General features: G+C 57.4%; 2 protein-coding genes across 3 annotated transcripts in view; one reads left to right on the top strand and one right to left on the bottom strand.

The window, feature by feature from the left end:
* Positions 1-1,067: 1,067 nt before the first annotated feature.
* On the top strand, positions 1,068-9,390 carry Nt5dc2 (5'-nucleotidase domain containing 2). The gene is made up of 14 exons (XM_055612350.1): positions 1,068-1,293; positions 4,949-5,133; positions 5,254-5,328; positions 5,564-5,619; positions 5,723-5,816; positions 5,989-6,117; positions 6,219-6,279; positions 6,365-6,467; positions 6,575-6,676; positions 6,885-6,966; positions 8,578-8,664; positions 8,745-8,885; positions 8,984-9,048; positions 9,129-9,390. Exons 1-14 carry the CDS (start codon positions 1,074-1,076, stop codon positions 9,388-9,390), a joined length of 1,662 nt encoding a protein of 553 aa, XP_055468325.1. The 5' UTR covers positions 1,068-1,073.
* An 88-nt stretch (positions 9,391-9,478) lies between these two features.
* Positions 9,479-20,294, bottom strand: part of Stab1 (stabilin 1) — a 28,452-nt gene continuing 17,636 nt past the window's right edge. The window contains exons 35-69 of one of the 2 annotated variants that reach the window (XM_055612349.1): positions 20,030-20,158; positions 19,736-19,792; positions 19,301-19,384; positions 18,615-18,810; positions 18,412-18,507; positions 18,281-18,326; positions 18,126-18,202; positions 17,896-18,021; positions 17,621-17,694; positions 17,444-17,518; positions 17,088-17,210; positions 16,725-16,772; positions 16,449-16,526; positions 16,191-16,337; positions 15,616-15,756; positions 15,468-15,527; positions 14,352-14,528; positions 14,194-14,280; positions 13,957-14,106; positions 13,797-13,850; positions 13,508-13,706; positions 12,330-12,479; positions 12,148-12,252; positions 11,893-12,000; positions 11,622-11,815; positions 11,386-11,530; positions 11,168-11,301; positions 10,917-11,082; positions 10,716-10,825; positions 10,501-10,620; positions 10,280-10,429; positions 10,098-10,202; positions 9,857-10,003; positions 9,652-9,768; positions 9,479-9,557 (exon numbers count right to left, since the gene is read on the bottom strand). In XM_055612349.1, the coding sequence (XP_055468324.1) occupies positions 9,501-9,557; positions 9,652-9,768; positions 9,857-10,003; positions 10,098-10,202; positions 10,280-10,429; positions 10,501-10,620; positions 10,716-10,825; positions 10,917-11,082; positions 11,168-11,301; positions 11,386-11,530; positions 11,622-11,815; positions 11,893-12,000; positions 12,148-12,252; positions 12,330-12,479; positions 13,508-13,706; positions 13,797-13,850; positions 13,957-14,106; positions 14,194-14,280; positions 14,352-14,528; positions 15,468-15,527; positions 15,616-15,756; positions 16,191-16,337; positions 16,449-16,526; positions 16,725-16,772; positions 17,088-17,210; positions 17,444-17,518; positions 17,621-17,694; positions 17,896-18,021; positions 18,126-18,202; positions 18,281-18,326; positions 18,412-18,507; positions 18,615-18,810; positions 19,301-19,384; positions 19,736-19,792; positions 20,030-20,158 (4,032 nt within the window). In that variant the 3' untranslated portion in view covers positions 9,479-9,500. Of the gene's footprint in view, positions 9,558-9,651; positions 9,769-9,856; positions 10,004-10,097; positions 10,203-10,279; positions 10,430-10,500; positions 10,621-10,715; positions 10,826-10,916; positions 11,083-11,167; positions 11,302-11,385; positions 11,531-11,621; positions 11,816-11,892; positions 12,001-12,147; positions 12,253-12,329; positions 12,480-13,507; positions 13,707-13,796; positions 13,854-13,956; positions 14,107-14,193; positions 14,281-14,351; positions 14,529-15,467; positions 15,528-15,615; positions 15,757-16,190; positions 16,338-16,448; positions 16,527-16,724; positions 16,773-17,087; positions 17,211-17,443; positions 17,519-17,620; positions 17,695-17,895; positions 18,022-18,125; positions 18,203-18,280; positions 18,327-18,411; positions 18,508-18,614; positions 18,811-19,300; positions 19,385-19,735; positions 19,793-20,029; positions 20,159-20,294 lie in introns of both variants that reach the window. The other variant, XM_055612348.1, reaches the window with a different exon arrangement.

A 20,294-nucleotide genomic window follows, 5' to 3' on the forward strand; every position in this document is an offset into this window, starting at 1 on the left:
ACCCAGCACAGGATCTGGCACACCAGAGTCTCAGCCTAGGTACAGGAGAGCTACAAGCAAATACATTACACACAACCTTAAACCCAACAGCCACCATGTGCTCAGTTGGGCAACTCAACCACCAACGAGGCTGAATGCTGGGCCAGCCTCTCCTGGCGTACTCCCGGGCTAAGGAAACAGAAGTGGGTGGGGTGGTTTCAAGCAGAAAAGAATTTCATTGAGACAACGCTTGAAAAGACATGGCATGGCATTTCAACTGGGGGCCTGCACCGTCCGGCACATCCTTTTACAGCCGTCAGAATCCGGTGGCTGCAATGATCCTGGCCCACAGCCATGCAGAGTCCGGCCAATAGATCGGCTGGCAGTTAAGTCGGTCACCTGTGTTGGGTACCAGACAATACAAAGAAAAGGCTGCCTCAGCAGAAGTCAGCTGCCCATCAGGGCCCCCAAGTGGTCTTTCCCAGCTTGGGACTGGCACTGCAGGCACGAAGAGCTCTTTGTGAGTTAGGTGAATGAGCGGCCCTGGCTCCAATTGAGTGTGCAGTCGCTCAGAAACTGGGGCAGGGGCGCGGGGCCCCGGGGCAGGAGGACTCTGCTGGAGAGGAGGCAGAAGAAGCACAGGGGTCAGGACGATCCCAAGGCTGAGGGGAGGGACAAAAAGATCCTAGGGGTGAAGGAGGAGCCGTGAACTGGAGCCCTCCAGCCTCTCCCGTTCGTCCGGCCGTCCAGGGCCTCGAAGAGAGCCGGGCTCCTAAGCTCTGCGACTTCCCGTGCAAGGGAGGGAAGAGTGCCGCCATCGCCACCGAGACGACCAAAGGGGGGCGCAGAGCCCCTGAGCCGGGCTGGAACAAGGAGGAGGGGGTCGGGAGTCCGCCCCGCCCCGCCCCGGGACCTCCCGCCCCCCGGGCCGAGTGGGGCGCCCATTGGCCGGATGGGATCCGCGCGCCTCGCCCATTGGCCGGCCGCCTTGAGGAGCACACGGCCACGGTGGCGGGCGGGCAGCCGGAGGGCGGCGGGCAGACGGACGGGCGAGCGGACGGGCGGAGGGCGGGCAGGGCAGCGCGCGAGGGGGCATGGCGGGCGCGGGACTGCGGGCGACCGCGCGGCGCTGGCTGCTGTGCGGAGGCCACGGCGGGCCGCGGGCCGCCTCGTCCTCACCCTCCTGTCCTGGCTGCGGCCCGCCGAGTCCCGGAGCCCACTGCCCCAGCACCCCGCGCTCGGCGCCCGCAGACAGCGCGGACCTCGGCGCTCACTTGTGGGCTCGTTACCAGGACATGCGGAGGCTGGTGCACGGTGGGTGACGCCGGGTGGGCAGTGTGCCGCAGGGCGTCAGCCGAGCGGTGGTCAACAGACGGCCGGGGCACCTTCCCGGGTGCAGCTCGCCGTCGCCGGGGTTCCAAAACCTGAGGAGCAGATGGCGTTTTGGAAGAGGTTCTCTTGGGTTGTTACGGTGTTCGGGAGAACACCGCGACTCCTGGGGCTAGTGGGAATTTTGTTTTCTAGCTGCGGGCGTTTGGAATGCCTGGAGCGGCCGCTGCGCACGCGGTCCCTTTGGGCTTGCTCCTGGGGCCAGCCTGTGGGCAGCGGCGGTAGAGACCCTCCCAGTCCCTCCTTTTCCGCTGGCCCTTAGTTGCAGTGTGTGACAAAGCCTGAGCCTTGCTCACGGATGGCCCGACGTAAGGTGACACCGGCCGGACATTGCAGGCACCTCTTGGTTTCCCTCTGTGGGTCTAAAGCGCTCTATAAACAAGCTCAGGGAAGCCGTTGCAGGAACAGAGAAGTTACTGTGGCCCCTGCAATCCCGGAGAGTCGCTACAGTCTCAGCCAGAGCTGCACAGGGCACCTACCCCCCCCCCCCTAACCTTTTCTCCCTCTATAGAATGGGCTGATGAGGCAGGAGATCAGAGTGCCGAACATCTGTCCTTTTGTCTGGGTGGGTCTAGTGGGGCCCTGCCTCTGCAGCAGAAAGATGTGGTCTGGGCTGTGGCCCCTATCACTGCCCAGCAGGATGGCCTTCAGCCTCACACCCTCTGAAGACCCTCAGAGTCCTCAGTCTTCTGTCCCAGGATTGTGGTGATGACTCAGGAAAAAAAAAAAAAAAAAAAAAAAAAAAAACAAGGCCAAACAGGAGCAGGGGAGCTTCTGGGGGAAGCCCCAGAGCTGATGTGGCTTGCATTGTCTGGTAGGACAGAGTGGCCCCGGCCGGGGGATTCCAACTGTGACTGGACTGGGGCTTCCACTTCAGCTGTGTGGAGACCTGGACATTGGCCAGAGTTCACCTCTGACAAGCCTCAGTCGGAATACTTAAGACCTCTGAAGAATGGTTGTCCTTAAGGATTTGGGAATATTGGCAGGGTGAACAGTGTTAATTAAGTCTTTGTTCTGCACCTAGAGAAGTCCCTCCGAACGGCCTGAGAAGCCTCTCTTGAAGGTCTGGTTGGGGAAGAGCTACTGAGAATATCCTTCAGGGCCCTCTGGTGGCTTCAGATCCTTAGAGACCCTCTGGGTTCTTGTGTGCAGGGTCCCTTCCACTACCATGCCGGGGTGAGCTAGCTTCATGCCGCTGAACTCTGACCTCCTCATGAAGGAGTCTGACCAAAGCTGCCAGGGCTAATAGCTTTTCAGAGAGCAGTGGAGAAGGACCATCACCCACACTGCTTGGCCTCATGTGACTAGAAGGCTAGGCAAAGAAGAGTGATTAGAGCAGATGCGGGGATCTCGACTTAGTTCCCTGGTGCTGGATGCTTTGATCGGGTGACTACTCTGGTGAGAAGCTCCGCTCTTGTCAGTGGAGTTAGAAGCGACTACGTCGCAGGATTGGAGGAGGGAGTGAGACTCACCTCAAGACTCACCAGTGGTAACTGCCAGAGCCCCAGGACCAGGGGAAAGAAGGGTAGGGGCTAGACAGTAAAACCGTAGGCACAGCAGACTGCCGCTGGGCCATGGCAGATCCTCTTCTGCCCTACTCAGCACATCACCCACTCAAAGCCATGATCTCCTTGGTCCAGAGATGGGGCGGGCAAGCAGGCCCTGTGGGCTTCTTCCCCATCCTGCTTGTTCCCAGGAAGGTTTATATGCCCCCCAGAAGCAAAGGGAAGGCGTGGACACAGTCAGAACTCCGCAGGCTTGGGCCCACAAATGTCATGGCTTTGCTTCCCATCCCAGGGGTTCTCTGAACACCAAGTCAAGTCATAGACAGTTGACATCCAGGAGTGAAGGATTATGGAAATAATCCAGCAGCTGAAGCCCAGGGTCCCAGGGACACCGGGTGAGGGGTGTCTTGGGGCCAGTTCTGTAGAGGGAGGTCATGAGCTGTGACTTCAGCATGTCCCATTGAAGAGCTCTATCCACACTTGGGGAATCTCAGGACAGCTGCTCTGTGCTGGCTATAGGCCACCGGAGGAACCAGCCACACCTGTTCCCACACCTACACCCTGCACTTGACACCAGAGGAAACAGGGGAGGGGGGAGGTGGAGCCCTGTGTTCCAGAGGAGCATTTGAGACAACACTCAGCACGTAGATGAGGTGTCTGCACGACACAGCAGCCACTAGCTGTGCTGTGGCGCCAGAGGGCTTTGCTTTGTGCTCAGGATTGGTGCGGCTGACAGGTTCCCTAGAGTCTCTGAGACCATACTAGTCCTGTCTGTTCCCCTTCCCCTGCAACTCCTGCTCCAGAAGTAACCGAGAGAAACCCAGGACTGGGCTTCTAGTTCAAAGGCACTTCACAGTTGTTTGTTTGGATTTGGTTTGGTTTTTCAGGACAGGGTTTCTCTGTAGCCTTGACTGTCCTGGGCTTGCTTTGTAGATCCAGGCTGGCCTGGAACTCACAAAGATCCGCCTGCCCCTGCCTCCTTGAGTGCTGAGATTACAGGCACATCACACATTTGATCCTGCACCTTGTGTGGGCACAGAGCAAGCATGTAGAGCAAGGATGCACAAAGTAGATTGGTTCTGATTCTATTCCCCATTTAAAAGAAACAAGCCCGGGGCCTAAGATAAGGTTCTTGAATTCACAGACATGAAAGGGGGGACCTGATCCTGCCTGGTCACATACCCCACCACATCATGTTCTTTTTCTCCATCCATCTTACCCACTTTCCAGATGGGGAAGAGCAGGCAGGTGGGCTTAGGACCCCACAACCTTCTTGGCATAATGGTGGGCTCAGTCTTCCTCTGTGGCTCTTTCAGAGGCGTGTGACTGTCGCAAGAGGAGAGCAAGCTGGGTAGTGTTCCAAAGCCGACATCTTACATCCTGCCTGTGATAATTAGCAATGTTCCCTGGCTTTGGCCAGGGAATGTCATTATGTGGTCTGACAGGCAGCTGAAATAAGATTAGAGGGCCTCACCCCCCCCCCAGACTATGGCAGGTGTTCCAAGCTGGCAGCCTCAGGGGCTCTCCGCTCCTCTGATGTTCTTGGGCCCCCACCCCAGCTCTGGGCAAAGTGGAAACGCAGCATTCACAGCCTTGGCCCCCGGTCAGGTCAGAGCAGAGCCTCTGGGAGGAGTCCTCAGTCCCTGCATGTTGCCCTTGGCAACTAACCTCAAGGAAGCGGAAGATGAGGCCAGTGGATAATGGTGCCCCCGACTGGTTTTGAGTAAGGGGCATGACTGTTCTGAGGAGTGCTGCCAGGGATCCCATACACGCGTGTCTGGTATAAATGACTTAGCAGCCACCCTGGAAGAGACACAGGTTCAGTAAATGTGGGCCAGTGCAGATGGTAGGTTAACACAGAAAAGGGAGGCTTTGTGACTATGACCCAATCCCCAGAGGAAGCAGGCTGGCCCGTTGTCAGCTCTGCCCTCCTTTGGCATGTGTCTTCGCTGTGAGCCTCGGTTTGGCCTCTACTGCAATGGCTAAGGTGCCATAACTAGTGTCTTATGGGGCTGGGTACCCACAAACGATTTAGGCCATTTGCCTCGTGTCCTCTTGTGTCTCCTTCTCAATAGACCTTCTGCCCCCTGAGGTCTGCAGCCTCCTAAACCCAGCGGCCATCTACGCCAACAACGAGATCAGCCTGAGTGACGTGGAAGTCTATGGCTTTGACTACGACTACACACTGGCCCAGTATGCAGATGCGCTGCACCCTGAGATCTTCAATGCTGCCCGGGACATCCTGATAGAACACTACAAGGTGAGGCCGCTGGCCCCAAAAGCCAGCAGGACTGAGCTCGGCCCATGCCCCGGACAGTCCTGGGGTTCCCCTAATATCCCGGGCTAAGGGCTGGCACTGCTAACTCTTTTTGTCCAACAGTACCCTGAGGGAATTCGGAAGTACGACTACGACCCCAGCTTTGCCATCCGTGGCCTCCACTATGACATTCAGAAGGTGAGCGGCTTGACACTAACTGACCCCCCCCCCTCCTGACTAGACATGCACAAGGCCAGCTTCTTCTGCCTCCATCTCTCCTTATCCGACCACCCTGGCTTCAGTTGTGGCTTCCCCTTAGTAGCAGCCGGTAGAGGTTTTGTTGCTGAGGATTGGGTACCAGGGGAAGCTGGCTCGGGACCAGAGATAAAAACCTCCCTCCTCACCACTGCCCCTGCCTTTTATATGCCTCCAGAGCCTTCTGATGAAAATTGATGCTTTTCATTATGTGCAGCTGGGAACAGCCTACAGGTTAGTGTCAGGCCCACCGCACTCCTGCCCGGGTCTCTGTTCTTTACTGCTACCCTGGCTCAGGCTGAGAGCATCTGTCTGCCCCCTCTCACCCCCAACTCAGGGGTCTCCAGCCTGTGCCAGATGATGAAGTGATTGACCTTTACGGTGGCACCCAACACATCCCGCTATATCAGATGAGCGGCTTCTATGGCAAGGTAAGCCGCACAACCTGCTGTTGCCCAAAGCAGCCCAGGCCAGGAATTTTGGTGTGGGTGCTGGCGCCCATGGGGCAGCAGCCATAGGTCATGCCGCCTGCCAGTGTCCCAGGGCAGCTCCCTTGGTCTCCCGTCCTTGGCGCGGTGGCTGAGAGTTGTCACCCCTCCCCAGGGCCCGTCCATCAAACAGTTCATGGACATCTTCTCCCTCCCGGAGATGGCGCTGCTGTCCTGTGTGGTGGACTACTTTCTAGGCCACGGCCTGGAGTTTGACCAAGTACACCTCTACAAGGATGTGACGGTGAGGCGGGGCACCTGTGGCTCGGGGGAGGCAAAGCCCGTCTGCCACAGGGCAGGCCTCCCTCCCCAGCATGTCCTCAGTGTCCCTTTGTTCCCACCCAGGATGCCATCCGGGATGTGCACGTGAAGGGCCTCATGTACCAGTGGATTGAGCAAGACATGGGTAAGGGTGGACAGGAGCCCTTACCATGGCCTGCCTGAGCAGGGCGTCACAAAACCGGACCTTGCACAACCATCTTCCCTTTCAGAGAAGTACATCCTGAGAGGGGACGAAACGTTTGCAGTCCTGAGCCGCCTGGTGGCCCACGGAAAAAAGCTGTTCCTCATCACCAACAGTCCCTTCAGCTTCGTGTGAGTCCAGGCCCTCGGTAGAAGGTTGTGTGGGGAGGAGGTGGGGATGGGGCGGCTGGCACAGTACCACTCCCAGACCCCTTCTAGCCAGTGCCACCTCTGCGCAGAGACAAAGGCATGCGGCACATGGTGGGCCCTGACTGGCGCCAACTCTTCGATGTGGTCATCGTCCAGGCAGACAAGCCCAACTTTTTCACCGACCGTCGCAAGTATGGGCACAGCAGGGACTGTGGGGTTGTGGGAGGAGGACGGAGGCCCCACTCAGTTGGGCTTGACTCAGCTTTCTTTGTGCATGCGTAAAGATTCACCCCTCGCCCCCACTGGTCAGTGTCCCACTTGAGTGGATGGGATAAGGAGGAAAGTACCTAGTCTGTGGTTCTGTCACACTGCAAATCAGGCTCTTTACTCTTCCCCCAGGCCTTTTCGAAAGCTCGATGAGAAGGGCTCCCTCCACTGGGACCGTATCACTCGCCTGGAAAAGGGCAAGATCTATCGGCAGGTAAGGGCTATTTGGGGGAGTAGTGCCTGGTTGGCCCTGGGCTATGCAGGCAGGGGCAGCCTCCTGGCCTTGACCAAGCTTGCACTGCGGAGCTACAGCCAATGGCAGCAGGGTTGCTAGGAAGCTAGGTACTAGAGAATATATACTAGCACATACACTGGTGATGCCAGAAGAGCGTGTAGCCTTTGCTCACACTGCCTGGGTTTGGACTCTAGATCTACACAATGGCCCAGGAGCCCTGGCCTTGTCACCTCTAGGCCTTGCTTTCCTTTAGAATGCCCCACTTGAGTCGTGGTGCAAAAGCCTTAGATTGCACATGATCACTGTGAACAATTGGCACCAAACACTGCTACAGACAAAACCAGCCTGCTTGAAACCTTGGGGGGGGGGGGGGAGGCTGTGGAGACAGCTTAGGAATTGAGCCCCACCACCCCCCACACACACCCATCTGCATTTCCTTTGTGGCTAGGAAGAGAGGCCAGATTTGGGGCATTGGTCCCTGGCTGGGATGTGAAAACTCTTCGCTGAGATGAGCCCGGGAGTCCACACATGGCCAGGAGGGCGGCAGTAACATGCTCCGCTCCTCTGGCAGGCACATTCCCGCTCCTGCCCCCTGCTCAGGGTCCTGCTCTGTCCTCTAGATGCAGGCTTGTACCCGCAGCTCAGGGTGATGTTCTCTTGTCTTGGCAGCCAGCTGTGGCAGCCATCTTTGGGGCTTTGGGGGAAGATGTCTTCCTTTCTTGGCACCTCTTGGGCCTGACGCCGCTGTGTATTAGACACTGTTGAGTTCCCGGGAGCCGCTCCCCAAGCCCGTGTGTATTCTCTGTCCTTCAGCTGCCCCTGGAGAGTTTTGATCCAGGGGCCACATCGTCCAGTGCCCTGCTACTGTTTCCCCTCATCTGTTCTTCTCACCCGGTGCGCTTGGGTCTCAGTTCAGTTCTTCCGCAGCTGCCTGCCACCCCCAGGTCACATCTTTCCGAGGCTCAGTGATTCGAGCTGCTCTAGGAACTGCACTTTGCTGAGTGTGGATTCCCACCTGGAGTGTGCACCTGTGGTGGCTGCTGTACTTCCAAACTCTGCCCCCTCCTCCCTACCGCACTCCACTCCCAAAGCTGCTTCAGTGGTGCTGTGCCTCAGTGTTTCCATGTTTTCCCGGCTTTGGAGCAGGGGAGCACATGGCCTGTGAGCAATACAGCTGGTCCACAGGGTCCCTTGGGTGGAGAATGAGGAGGTTTACAAGAACTTCAGGGCCTTTTGCTTTAGGGTCAGGGGCCCCCTTCCTTCCCCCCCCCCCCCCCCCGCTGTGGTTTGTTTCTCACAAACACGGACTACAGCCCTTGCCTGGGTGGGTGAAAGGCCACTGTAAGAGGCCCTTGAGTGAGGGCCAATTCACTCTTTCAAGAGATGTTTCTGCCGCAAGCAGACGCCCCCTTTCCTATTGGAAGGGGGAAGTATTAAGGGCTACAGGGCAGGGAGGCCACGGGAAAGGGCAACCCAGCATCCGGCTGGCTTTGCTGCCTCTGGAGAGTTGAGAGGGCTGGTGAGGGACAGAGCCTGGCTCCGCAGCCCTTCGGGAGCACGGCGGGCTCAGCAGCGGCCTCTACTCCCCAGGGAAACCTGTTCGATTTCCTCCGGCTGACAGAATGGCGAGGGCCCCGCGTGCTCTACTTCGGTGACCACCTCTACAGTGACCTGGCGGTGAGGGGTCGGCTTTTACCCAGGGAAAGGAGGGAGCCCTCCCAGCCGGTGCTGACGTCCGTCCCCATCCTTTCCACCAGGATCTCATGCTGCGGCATGGCTGGCGCACAGGAGCCATCATCCCTGAGCTGGAGCGCGAGATCCGCATCATCAACACGGAACAGTACATGCACTCACTGACCTGGCAGCAGGCTCTCACGGGGCTGCTGGAGCGCATGCAGGTCAGGCTAACAGGCGGTCGGGGGCGCTGGTGAGTTGGCGCTGGGGCTGCACCTCCCAGACGCATGCGCACCCGCCTCCCCACATTGTGTTTCCCCAGACTTATCAGGATGCTGAGTCGCGGCAGGTGCTGGCTACCTGGATGAAGGAGCGGCAAGAACTGAGGTGATCAGAGAGGGGCTGAGACAGGAAGCTTGCCCCATCCTCTTCTCCGCTCACTGACTGACACTACCATCTCTCCCCAGATGCATCACCAAGGCCCTGTTCAATGCTCAGTTTGGGAGCATCTTCCGCACCTTCCACAACCCTACCTACTTCTCCAGGCGCCTCGTGCGCTTCTCCGACCTCTACATGGCCTCCCTCAGCTGTCTGCTCAACTATCGCGTAGACTTCACTTTCTACCCGCGTCGCACGCCCCTGCAGCATGAAGCGCCCCTCTGGATGGACCAGCTCTGCACCGGCTGCATGAAGACACCCTTTCTTGGTGACATGGCCCACATCCGATGAGGGCACTTTTATTCTCCTGGACAGATCATCTGGCCTTTCAGCCCCAGCCACCCCGACAAGCAATAAAAGTGCTCTCTGTCTTCCGTGTGCCTCTGCTTCCATTGCAGACGTCATTTGACCTCGAGGATCCTCTGGGTGTCAGGGAAGTCCTCCTCCAGAAGAGAATCCTGCAGAGGGGACGGGCAGGGTGCAGCTGAGCAAGGCTAGGCCCGGGACCTGTTCCCCCAGCCCCTCCGGCCACACTTCCCACCCCACACTCACATTAAAGGGTTCACAAAAGGCGTCACTGCTGCCAAAGACAGGGTTGGGGACAGAAACCAGGGTCGGGCTGGTCCCTTCTTGCCATGGGGAGAAGTCATCGTCAGCATTATCTTCCGCCTGGAAGGGGAGTGATGACTGGTAAGGCCCCCCCCCCCCCCAAACAAGACACATGGTCCCTGCCCCCACCAATTCCCAGCCACTCTACCTGGAAGGCAGAGAAGCTGAAGCCTGTGGGCTTGCCTCGGGCACGCAGGTAGAGGGCTCCAGCTACCAGGCCCAGCAGCGTTCCAGAGGCTACCACAACTCCCATGCTTAATGCCACAGGTTGAGGCTCCGGTCCCAGCACGGCCCTCTGTAAGAAAAAAAAAAAAGAGGCAAAGTCGGGGACCAGGCCAGAGATATCCCTTCACCCTTTGAGGTTCTGTCTTCCCCTTCCCCAGACTCACAGACTGGGGAGGCGTGACCAGGGGGCTGGCCAGAGCATGGATGACGCCATTGAAAGCCATGATATCCCACATGATGATGTGGCTGACTACAGCCGTCCCTGGGGCCTACAGAGAAATTGCAGTCAGGCCTAGCAGGTAAGCAGGGACTGAGGTCGTAGGTTATCAGTTGAGGCCAAACTCACCAGAAGAACTGACGAAATGTTGCCAGAACCTGTAGCGTTTATGAAGAGGCTAAGACCTGAGTGGGCAGGAAGCAGTGTCCCCTGGCTGGCATTGGCACTCAGGAAGGTGGCATTGGAAGCGTGGAGTTCCAGGTCCGGGCCACTCAGCGTCTAGGAGCAGAGCACAATGTGTTGGGTTGGGCCTGCTAGAGGGAGCAAACTGGCCATGCCCCCGCTGTTACCATGTTGTCCGTAAAGCCTTCATTGACAGGAACAAAGAGTGTTTTGTAGGTGAGCTCGTTGTCCAGGAAGTCCAGGAACTCAAGACCTTGCTGGGTGGCATTAGCATAGGCCAACAGCATCTGGGAAGATGAGATGAGGCTGTGGGCAAGCTCCCTCCTTAAGGGTCCTACCGGCTTACATCCCCACTCCTGAGGCTAGGTAGGCCCCTACACACCCCATAGAAGGCGGAGAAGTTGGCGGTGGCAGCCAGGACATCAAGCAGCTTCCCGTTGCAAGTGCTGATGCCGTCACCCACGAAGCCAGCCGGGCATCGGCAGGCCACATCTGCAGGAGAGGCATGTCAGTAGCTCACAGGGGCTTAGTGAGAAGGAGTCCAGGGGGCGGGGGGCCCCCGAGGTGGGTGGAGCAGACAGACCTTGCTCTCGGTAACAGAAGGCATCCCAACGCTCTGAAACGTTCTTGCGGACACCCATACTGATTACACCTACACGATTGTCACCGCAATCAGCCGCTGGGAAGACCACAGGGTGGGCAGCAGAGCCATTGGCCAACCAGCCCATGAGGCAGATGTGAAAGCCTAGCTGTAGGGGCAGGAGGAGAGGCTGAAACCAAAGCACAGCTCAGTGGGCTTCCGTAGCCTGGCTCCTCCCCCTGAGCCCTGTGCACCTGCTGGGCAGCAGAGAGCTGGGGGAGTGAAGCCAGGACCGCTCCCTGATTCTTGCATGCTTCCTCGGCCTCTGCGAAGGTCAAACCGTAAGGACCGCTGGTGGCCTGGATGTGGAAGACCCCAGCCCGTTTTTCTGCAGGAAGAAAGGAGGATGTATGGTCAATAGGACGGTAACCAGGGAGAGGGCGGTGGGTCGGGGGTGGACACGCAGGCACACCCTGGTAATGTAGGTCTGTGCACACGGCGTCTGCGTGGCAGGGTGATGGCTGGCCCATGCAGCGGTCCACAGGAGGTTCAGGCTCCTCCACACACTGCAGCCCATCGCCCACGTAGCCTGCGTGGCATTCACAGCGCCGTGTGTTCTGTGGGCAGAGAGAGTGGCTATCTCACAGACTCGGGGGAGCAAGCCTTCGGAGCGTCCGCACCCAGGCTGCCTGGCTCCCCACCGCTTACCGGACCGGTGTTGAGGCAGTCAGCATGCTCACTGCAGCCTCCCCGGTGGCCGTCCAAGCAGGGGTTGCGAGCTCGGCAATTCCAACCGTCACCCTCATAGGCAGGCAGGCAGGTACAGGTGACCACTGTCCCCACCTGGCTGCAGTGGGCGTGCTCACTGCAGCCGCCATGCCCCTTCTGGCACAGATCCGCCACTGGGGGCAAGAAGGGAGTGGTTGAACCAGGGGCCTAGCGTGGGTCCAGAGCTTCCTACCTACGAGTCCCGGCTTACCTGTGCACACACGGCCATCCCCTTCATAGCCCAGGCTGCACTCACAGCTGTTGTTTGCACGGCACATGGCCTGGCTCGCACAGGGTGGGATACACACAGGCTGCAACTCTGTCCCCAGGGCCCAGCCCATATGACCAGGTCAGTGGCTGCTCCTCCCCCAGCCACCCTCTCTCCCATCCACCTTAGGGACCTCGACCTGAGTGCCCACCGGGAGCACGCGCTAGCGTGTACACATGCGCTGCGTGGGCTACTCACCTAGCTGTGTGTCACACTGGGGGCCGGTCCAGCCTTCATCACAGAAGCAGGAGCCAGAGCCCCCAAGGCCTTCATCACAACGCCCATGTGTGGTACAGCGGCAAGCTGGGGAGACGACACGCTGACACAAGGGCCGAAGGAAATGGGGCAGGGTAGGATGGGGTGGGGAAGAGATAGTCTACCTTCGCACTGGGGGCCAAAGGCACCCGGGGCACAGAGTTCACAGGCTATCCCAGCAAAACGTGAGTGGCAATTACACTGCCCACTTCCACTCATGCCATCCAGGCACACTCCGTGGTTACTGCAGGGGCTCCTGGGGCCACCAGGGCAAGCTAGGGAGTAGCGGAGAAGTGAAGTGGGACCAGTGCTCTCACGACAACACCCACACACTGTATCCCAGCTCTGCCCTCTGTCCCCTACTGAGGGCCAGCCAACGCTCTTCAAGGAGTATCAGTCCACTCGTCCTGAGACTCCACCAAGCCCAGAGGACACCCAGTCCCTCCAGCACTGCACACCAGATATGAATCTTCGGTATACCTACCCCACATCTTAGTCATCCCCCTGTCCTAGAGCAGCCCAACAGCCTTTCTTTTTTAATTAAATTTTATTTTTATATTAATTACAGTTTATTTATTTTGTATCCCAGCTGTAGCCCTCTCCCTCATTTTCTCCCAATCCCACCCTCCCTCCCTCATCTCCTCCCTGCCCCTCTCTAGGTCCACTGATAGGGGAGGCCCTCCTCCCCTTCCATCTACCCTAGCTTATCACGTCTCTTCAGGACTGACTGCATTGTCCTCCTCTGTGGCCTTGGGGTGGGGGAGAGAGGTCAAAGAGCCAGCCACTAAGTTCATGTCAGAAACAGTCCCTGTTCCCCTTGCTAGAGAACCCACTTGGATACTGAGCTGCCATGGGCTACATCTGGGCAGGGGTTCTAGGTTATATCCATACATGGTCCTTGGTTGGAGGAACAGTCTCAGAAAAGACCCCTGTGCCCAGATCTATTTGGTCCTTATGGAGCTCCTGTCCTTTCCAGGTCAACTAACTTCCCCTTCTTTCATATGATTCCCTCACTCTGCCCGAGGTTTGGTTATGAGTCTCAGCATCTGCTTTGATACACTGCTAGGTAGCGTCTTTCAGAAGCCCCCTGTGGTAGGCTCCTGTCCTGTTACTTGTTTTCTCCCACGTCCAATGTCCATCCCATTTGTCTTTCTAAGTGAGGATTGATCACCTTACCCCCAGTCCTCCTTCTTGTTTAGCTCCAATCTCCTTTCTTAAGGGCAATGGCCAGAGCTTACTTTGTCTTCAGCATCTTGAGGCTAGAGGAGCTGGTCAGCTTGTCTGTAACCGTCAGAATGCTTACCTTGGCAGTCAATGCCGTAGTGACCAGGGCAACAGCTGGGCTTCCAGACGGCAGTGACGCAGTTGCGGTGGCAGCCCCTGCCCATGCCAATGTTGTGCCAAAAACCAGGCTTCATCCAGGCACCGCCTCGCCTCGTCAGGGAGTGGAGTGGAGTTGCCCAGAACTTGGGGTAGTAACGCCAGCAGCGCTCAGGGCTCCCCTGGGTCAAAAGGAGTCAGGCCACAGCCAGCCTGAGGTTGATGGTGCCCTGCCCCTACCCCAACCCTCAACTCGGCCTCCAGACCCTTACCTGCTCCCGTGAGCCCTGAGGACAGGGTGGCTCCAGTCCACAGATGCTGCAAGTCTTCTGGAGGAGATGGAGGCCAACACTGCAGGGTCAGGTGGATGGACAGGGTAGGACAGGTGGGCTGGGTCCCTGCCATGCACCTGCGGCCTGTGGCCTTCCTCACCATTTGAAGTGTCTGGGTCTCGAAGCGATCACAGCGGGCACCAAGGCCAGCTGGCTCCAGCAGCTGGTCAATGCCGTAAGCCAAGCCGCCATCGAAGGGCAAGTGCCGTTGCACAATGTGGGTTTCGTCTTCACCTACCAGGAGCTCACCCTAAAGGGGAAGGGGAGGGGTCACAGGCACCGCAGCCCCTAACTGCCCTGCCTGTTCTCCTTAACCAAGCCCTCTCCCCGGACTCACAGGCCGAGCACGGCTGCAGGAGAAAGAGATGGTGTTTCCGTGCATGGTTCGGAGTTGGCCCAGGTTGGGTAGGTCAGATGCCAAGGCCTAAATAAATGGAGGTGTGATTGGAGTTGGGCATGCAGGCTATAGGGACCAAAGATTGGGTCTGTGCCCACCTCAATGTTACGAATCACATGACCCCGCAAAATGGCTTCCAGTTTGTCCCGGTGGTCCTCATGGTAGAGCCAGTTCTTCTGCTCAGGAGGCAGGGCTTGCAGGGCAGAATCTGTGGGCCACAGCATAATGAAGGGACGATGGGTTGCATCTTGAAGCATGGGCAGGAGGCCAGCCATCTGTGGGTTGGAAGAAAGGTGTGACAGTTGGAGACGATTCTGGACCAAAGAAGCCAGAAAGGAGGTCCAGAGAGACCCAGGTCCAGATAACTAGCCACACCCATCTGCAGCCATCCTGGGCAGTCACCTCCGCCCAGGAGCTCAGCAGATGCCTTAAGTTATAATGAACCATACGTATGAACTATATGTATATGAACCATGCATATATTGTTTTCCTATACCTCTGATAAAGTATTATTAATAAACTAGGCACAATAAGAGATGAACACTAGCCAGGTGGTAGGGGCCCTTTAGTCTCAGCACTCAGGAGGCAGAGGCAGGCCGATCTCTGAGGTCCAGGACAGCCTGGACCTCACTACAGAGTGAGTTCCAGGACACAGAGAAACCCAGTCTCCAAAAACTAAGGTGGGGAGGAAGGAAAAAGAGAGGGAGAGAGAGAGAGAGAAGAAACAGTAAAGCAATTGTAGCAATATATCATAACAAAAGTTATTTAAAATGTGAGATGTTTCTGGGTTTTGCAGTTTAACATTTTTTATGCTTAACCTGTTTTGTGTTTGTGTGTGTTACATAGGGGGAGGAGCCTGCCTGCTAGTGCACATCTGGAGAGCCTACAGGAACTGGGTCCTTCCTTTTGCTATATGGGTCTCAGGGATCAAATTCAGGTTGTCAGGCTTGGTAGCAGGCGCTGTGACCCAGTGGGCCATATTGCCAACGTCACTGAGTATAAAATTGGGATTATAGGTAGGGGAGCTACTGATTCTGGGCACGCTTGCAGAGATAACACTTTGGCTGCACGCTTCCCCACGTGTGCCCACACTGGGAGGCTCTTACGTTGTACAAGGAAGTTCACACAGGCACATGCCTTCCCAGAAAGAGGCCAGCGACCACTGCTGCGCACATGCGCACAGCAGCAGGCCCGCGCACGCGCGAGAGCAGTACCTTCAACAGGCGGCTGAAGATCTTGTAACCAAAGCTTTCAGCAGCAGTGGTGACGTTTCTCTGGGAGAGAGCGCGGTAAGGCACAGGGTCAGGTGGGAAGAGAGGGTCCCAGCCTGCCACCCAGTTTCGGCCTCCTGCCCAGCCATACCCGGGGGATTGGGAGGGTGTCAGCCTCCCAGTGTAGCACGTCGGGCGGCAGCAGGACCCGGTCGATAAAGTGCAGGACGCCGTTCATGGCCTCATAGTCGCTGCTCACCACCCGAGCGAAGTCATTGAGATAGATGCTGCCCTGTGGGAGGAACGTGGTCGCATTGGGACAGGGCTGAGGTTGAAGAGAGAATCCATCAGTTGGGTGCTTGAAGCTGTGGGGTTCCTGTGGGCCAGGGCGGGGCCTGAGGTGGGAGAGTTTTCTGGGCTTTGGTAGAAGGTGAACTGGTCAAGGGCGGAATCAAGACATGGGGTGGGGCTGCCATCCTGCTATGAGGACCCCGCACCAGCCACCCCACTAGGCGTGGCATTGTGGGAACATGATGCTGATTGCAGCTTGGCTTGGGAGTCCCAGGTTGGGGTGTCCTCTGGGCCAGACTCCTCTCCCTCTGTTCCAGAGCCAGGCTGAGTATTATTAGAGGAGTGGAGCCAGGGCACGGGGCCTGAGTCTCCAGGCTGAACCTAATCCTGTAGGAGGACCCTACAGCCATCAGCACCGACAGCGTGAGAGCTCACCTCCTTCTCACTGAAACGCAGCGTGTGCCCCGACAGCGCGGTGGCATAACCCTGGTCCAGCAGCTCTTGGCTCCCCAGCTGCCTGCAGCCGACCACGTGGTAGCGAAACACAAGCTGGCGATGGGCACGTATTCTAGCCAGTTCGTCCTAGGGTAGAGTCACAAAGATGGGGGTGGGGGTGGGGAGGTGATTGACACCTCTGCCCATCCAGTGGCTAGAGTATTCATCCCTCCCTAGTCCGCTCCTAGGGCTACGGACCTGGGACAGCGTATTCATCACATCAGCATGTGGCACAAAGATAGTGAAAGGACCGTCACCCTTGAGCTCCTTGAATTCCTGGGAAGGCAGGGCACAACTTAACCAAAAGAGAAATGGCGGCCTGGGACCAACTTGGAACTCCTAAGGATCTTCTGGGGAAAAAAACTTAAACTCTGATAGACAAGGCCAGCCATTCCCCTCAACCAGACAGAAATATAGAGGTCCAAAGATGGTTGGAACTCCCCCAGCAGTCTTAGAGGCCTGCTGGCTACTCACCAGGAGGTGGAGGCTGAAGAATGAGGCATACTTGTTCCGTAGGAGCTCCTGGGGGGAGCGAAGATCAGCTCAGATTTTGGGTGGCCCCCCATTCAGGGGCTGGTGCCTGTCCCAGCACCAGCGGCCCAAGGTCTGGCCAAGGCAGAGATGAGGGAAGGAAAGGCAGGGCGGCTCTGAGCCAGGACAGGATTATTTTCATGTGATATAGATGAGGTTTAGCCCAGGAAGAATCGGGGGTGAGATTCAGGGTCATGGGGCCACAGTCAAGGATCAGAACTGAGTCTGGGGTCCTAGCAAGGATGGTAGTTCAGGTTCATGGGACATAGCCACCATCAAGTCTGGGTCAGACTTGGGGATCATTACCAGGCCAACTCGTCCATGACAGGTGATGCCATCTCCCACAGTATGAGTTTTGTCACAGGTGCACGTCCTCTGCCCGTCCCCTGTGCTTTTGCACACAGCATAAGGGCTGCAGCCGCCATTGTTCTGAGAGTGGGAGAGGAAGGAGGGGAAGCTGTGCTGGTGTCCGCCACCTCTGAAACGCTAGCCTTAGGGATGCCTCAAAGTCCTCGATCCATCCTCAAAGCTGTATTTCTACTGTTGAGCCAGACTTGAGCTGGGGGTAAAGGAGGCCCTGGGGCCATCCTGGGGACAGAGAAGGCTCTTTGCAGCCTCGGTTCCCTTTCCTTGAGAAACTCGATGGGACACGAGGGCCTCACCTGAGAGCAGGGGTCCAGAAGCTTGCAAGTTTGAATGCCATCACCGCTGTAACCCTCACGACAGTTGCAGGAAACCTGTCACAAATTCTGATCATTGTGGCTGCAGAGAGCCCTGAACGAAAGGGTCACCCCAGCCTAGGCTGAATGGAGGCCTCGGTGTCAAGCCTGTGAACTGACCTGCCGGGGGCCTGTGGGGATACATTCGGCATGAACATGGCAGCCCCCATTGTGGACGAGACAGCTGTTTATTTCTAGAGGAAGAGACGCTGAGATGAGGAACAGCCCTCGATGACCACCATCATATATCCGTCCATCTGCAGCTCCAGGTACCCATCTCCTTCCTCTTTGGGCCCCAAGTCATCACATATCCTTTGTGCCCTCAATCCTTCTTAGCCCGACTCAGATCACTAAAATACCCTGCCCTTGCCGGTGTCTATCTGGGGACACCTCACCCTGGCACAGCTCCCCGTCGCCCGTGTAGCCATCCTTGCAGGTACATGTTCGTTGCCCAGGAGCGACCTTGGTACAGTTGGCATACGGCGAGCAGCCGCCGTGGCCAGAGGCACAAGGATCCACCTCTAGGGAGAGAGGTTGTGAGAAACAAGCAGGGATAAAGGAAAAGGCTAGAGAGAGGACGGGCCAGCCACCCCAAGCATTCCAGAGTGGGATCCACGCGGCCAACCTGAGCAATGGCTGCCGTTGCCCGAATAGCCCGCAGCGCACACACAGGCAGGGGTTCCGGCGGAGTCCTGCACGCAGCTGGGAGGGATGGCAGCCATTGAGCCTGTCTGCCCTGTCCTGCCCAGGGTCGCCCCACCAGAGGTTGGGCTCACTCACTTGGCGTTGGGATCACACTTCTCGGGACACTGACGAGCAATGATTTCTGAGAGTAGAGAGGAGGCTTGGTCATTCAGACCAGAATCATTCCCCTATTGTCACTTGCCCCTAGCCCCCTGGGACCTACTTACTCTGGTCACAGCGGAGACCCTGCCAGCCCACATTACAGACGCAGCTTCCATTCCCTCGCAGCCCCTCCTGGCACAGCCCGTGGTCACAGTCACATACTGGAAGTGGGACAAGGAAAGAAGAGTTACTTTCCTGCTCCGTATGGCACAGCACCCAGTCTAAGTCTCCTTCCAAGGGCCCCCGCCCTGCTCTATGCAGGCCTCACCTCCAGAGCAGGTGGGCCCGTAGCGGCCTAGCTCACACATCTCACAGGCCGTTCCGTGGAAGCCCTCTTGGCAGCGACATTCCCCATTGCCCAGAAACCTGTCTTGGCACTGCCCATGGCCTGAGCACACTCCACCTAGCCCCCCTGGGCATGGCTCACATAGTGTGCCAAAGAAGCCTGGGCAGCAGTCGGGTACCTGTAGAGGCAGGGAGATGGGAAGGGAAGAAGAGAGGCCCAGCACAGGCCAGGATGGATGTTACTGGCCAGGAAGAGGTGATAACATCTCAGGGCCAGAACCACAGAGCACAGCAATTTGGAAGCACAGACCCCAGGGGGGTAGGGCAGAACAAGGGTTGTGGGGGATGACTTCCAAAACTCTCCGCTGTTGAAGGCAGACTCAGACAGGGAGGGCTGTGTCTGCAAGGACCGCCACTGAGTTTTGGCTGATGGTGCCAGCTCTGGGATATGACCTGTATCTCTCTCCCATGCCCATTCCCCAGGGGTTAGACATGAGGCCAACAGTAGCCCTCTGATTTTGGACAGTTCTAAGACCCTTGCTTTGCTGTCCTTGCTGGAGGCTCAACACCCCTGCTCTTGAAATTCAGCCTAAACTCTTTCTTAAGGGCCTCCTCTGTCCTTTCCTTCCTGGGCAAAGCCACGGCGGGGATGGGGACATCTCAGCAAACCTGGATCTTCTTGACACATGTGTAAGAACAGCCCCAGGAGAAAGAATAGCCAGATCTGTAGACACAGCTCTTCCTAGGTGTGTCCTAGAATTGGAGACACAACGGAAGTGTCATCTGGTGGCTTGGGCACGGACAGGGAGGTACATGGGAGACAAACAATGTCAGAGCAAGTGGGACAGACAAGCTTGAGGTGGATACTGGGAGGAGGAGGGAGAGGCCAAGACAGATGGATCTGATGATGGAATGGCAGAGGGCCAGGCCGAGGGCTACAAGCTCCTCTGAGCAAACCTAGGCTATAGTTCAGCCTTAACTGGAGGTTGCAGCTGCCCATACCAGGCCAGTTCCCAGCGTGCTTGGACTGTCAGGTGGTGGTAGGGGGAGGGTGTTAATTGGGGCATCAAAGAAAGCACAGAGCCGCACTGAGCCCAACTTCACCTGCAGCTGGAAGCCTTGAGTACAGCGGAATTTCCGGGTACAGTTTATGCATTTCTCCTGGGGAAAGAGGGCCAGGCATCAGTCAGTCCAGGACAAGGCTGGCCACATGTTCCTCCCTGCCACCCAGACTAACCAGACACTGCTGCCTTTGTGTTTTACTTTTGAAACAAGGTGTCACTATGTAGCCTTGACCGGCCACAAGCTCAAGAGCTCTGCCTGCCTCAGCCTCTAGAGTTCTGGGATTAAAGGCATGGTCACCAGTTGCAGTCCACCCCTGTGGACCCAGCTTCTTACCCGAAGAGCCTCTGCGTGGCTGTGCAGGCAACGGCTGGAGCCCACTGTCAAGATCCCAGACAGACCAAAGAGGGAGCAGCCAGGGCCCTCCAGAAAAGGGCCCTCCAGTGGCATGTGGTTCACCTCAGGCTGCGAAGGGGAACAGGGGGTTGAATCTACCTATCCACTACCACACTGTCATTCTTAGAGGCCACAAGACAAGAACACACTCCAGGACGGGGGTAGGAAGGGATGTGAGGGAACGATGAGAGGGACGTCTTCCCGG

This window comes from Psammomys obesus, unplaced genomic scaffold (assembly GCF_907164565.1).
Source record: "Psammomys obesus unplaced genomic scaffold, mPsaObe1.curated_primary_1811, whole genome shotgun sequence".
NCBI classification, from domain to species: Eukaryota; Metazoa; Chordata; class Mammalia; order Rodentia; family Muridae; genus Psammomys; species Psammomys obesus.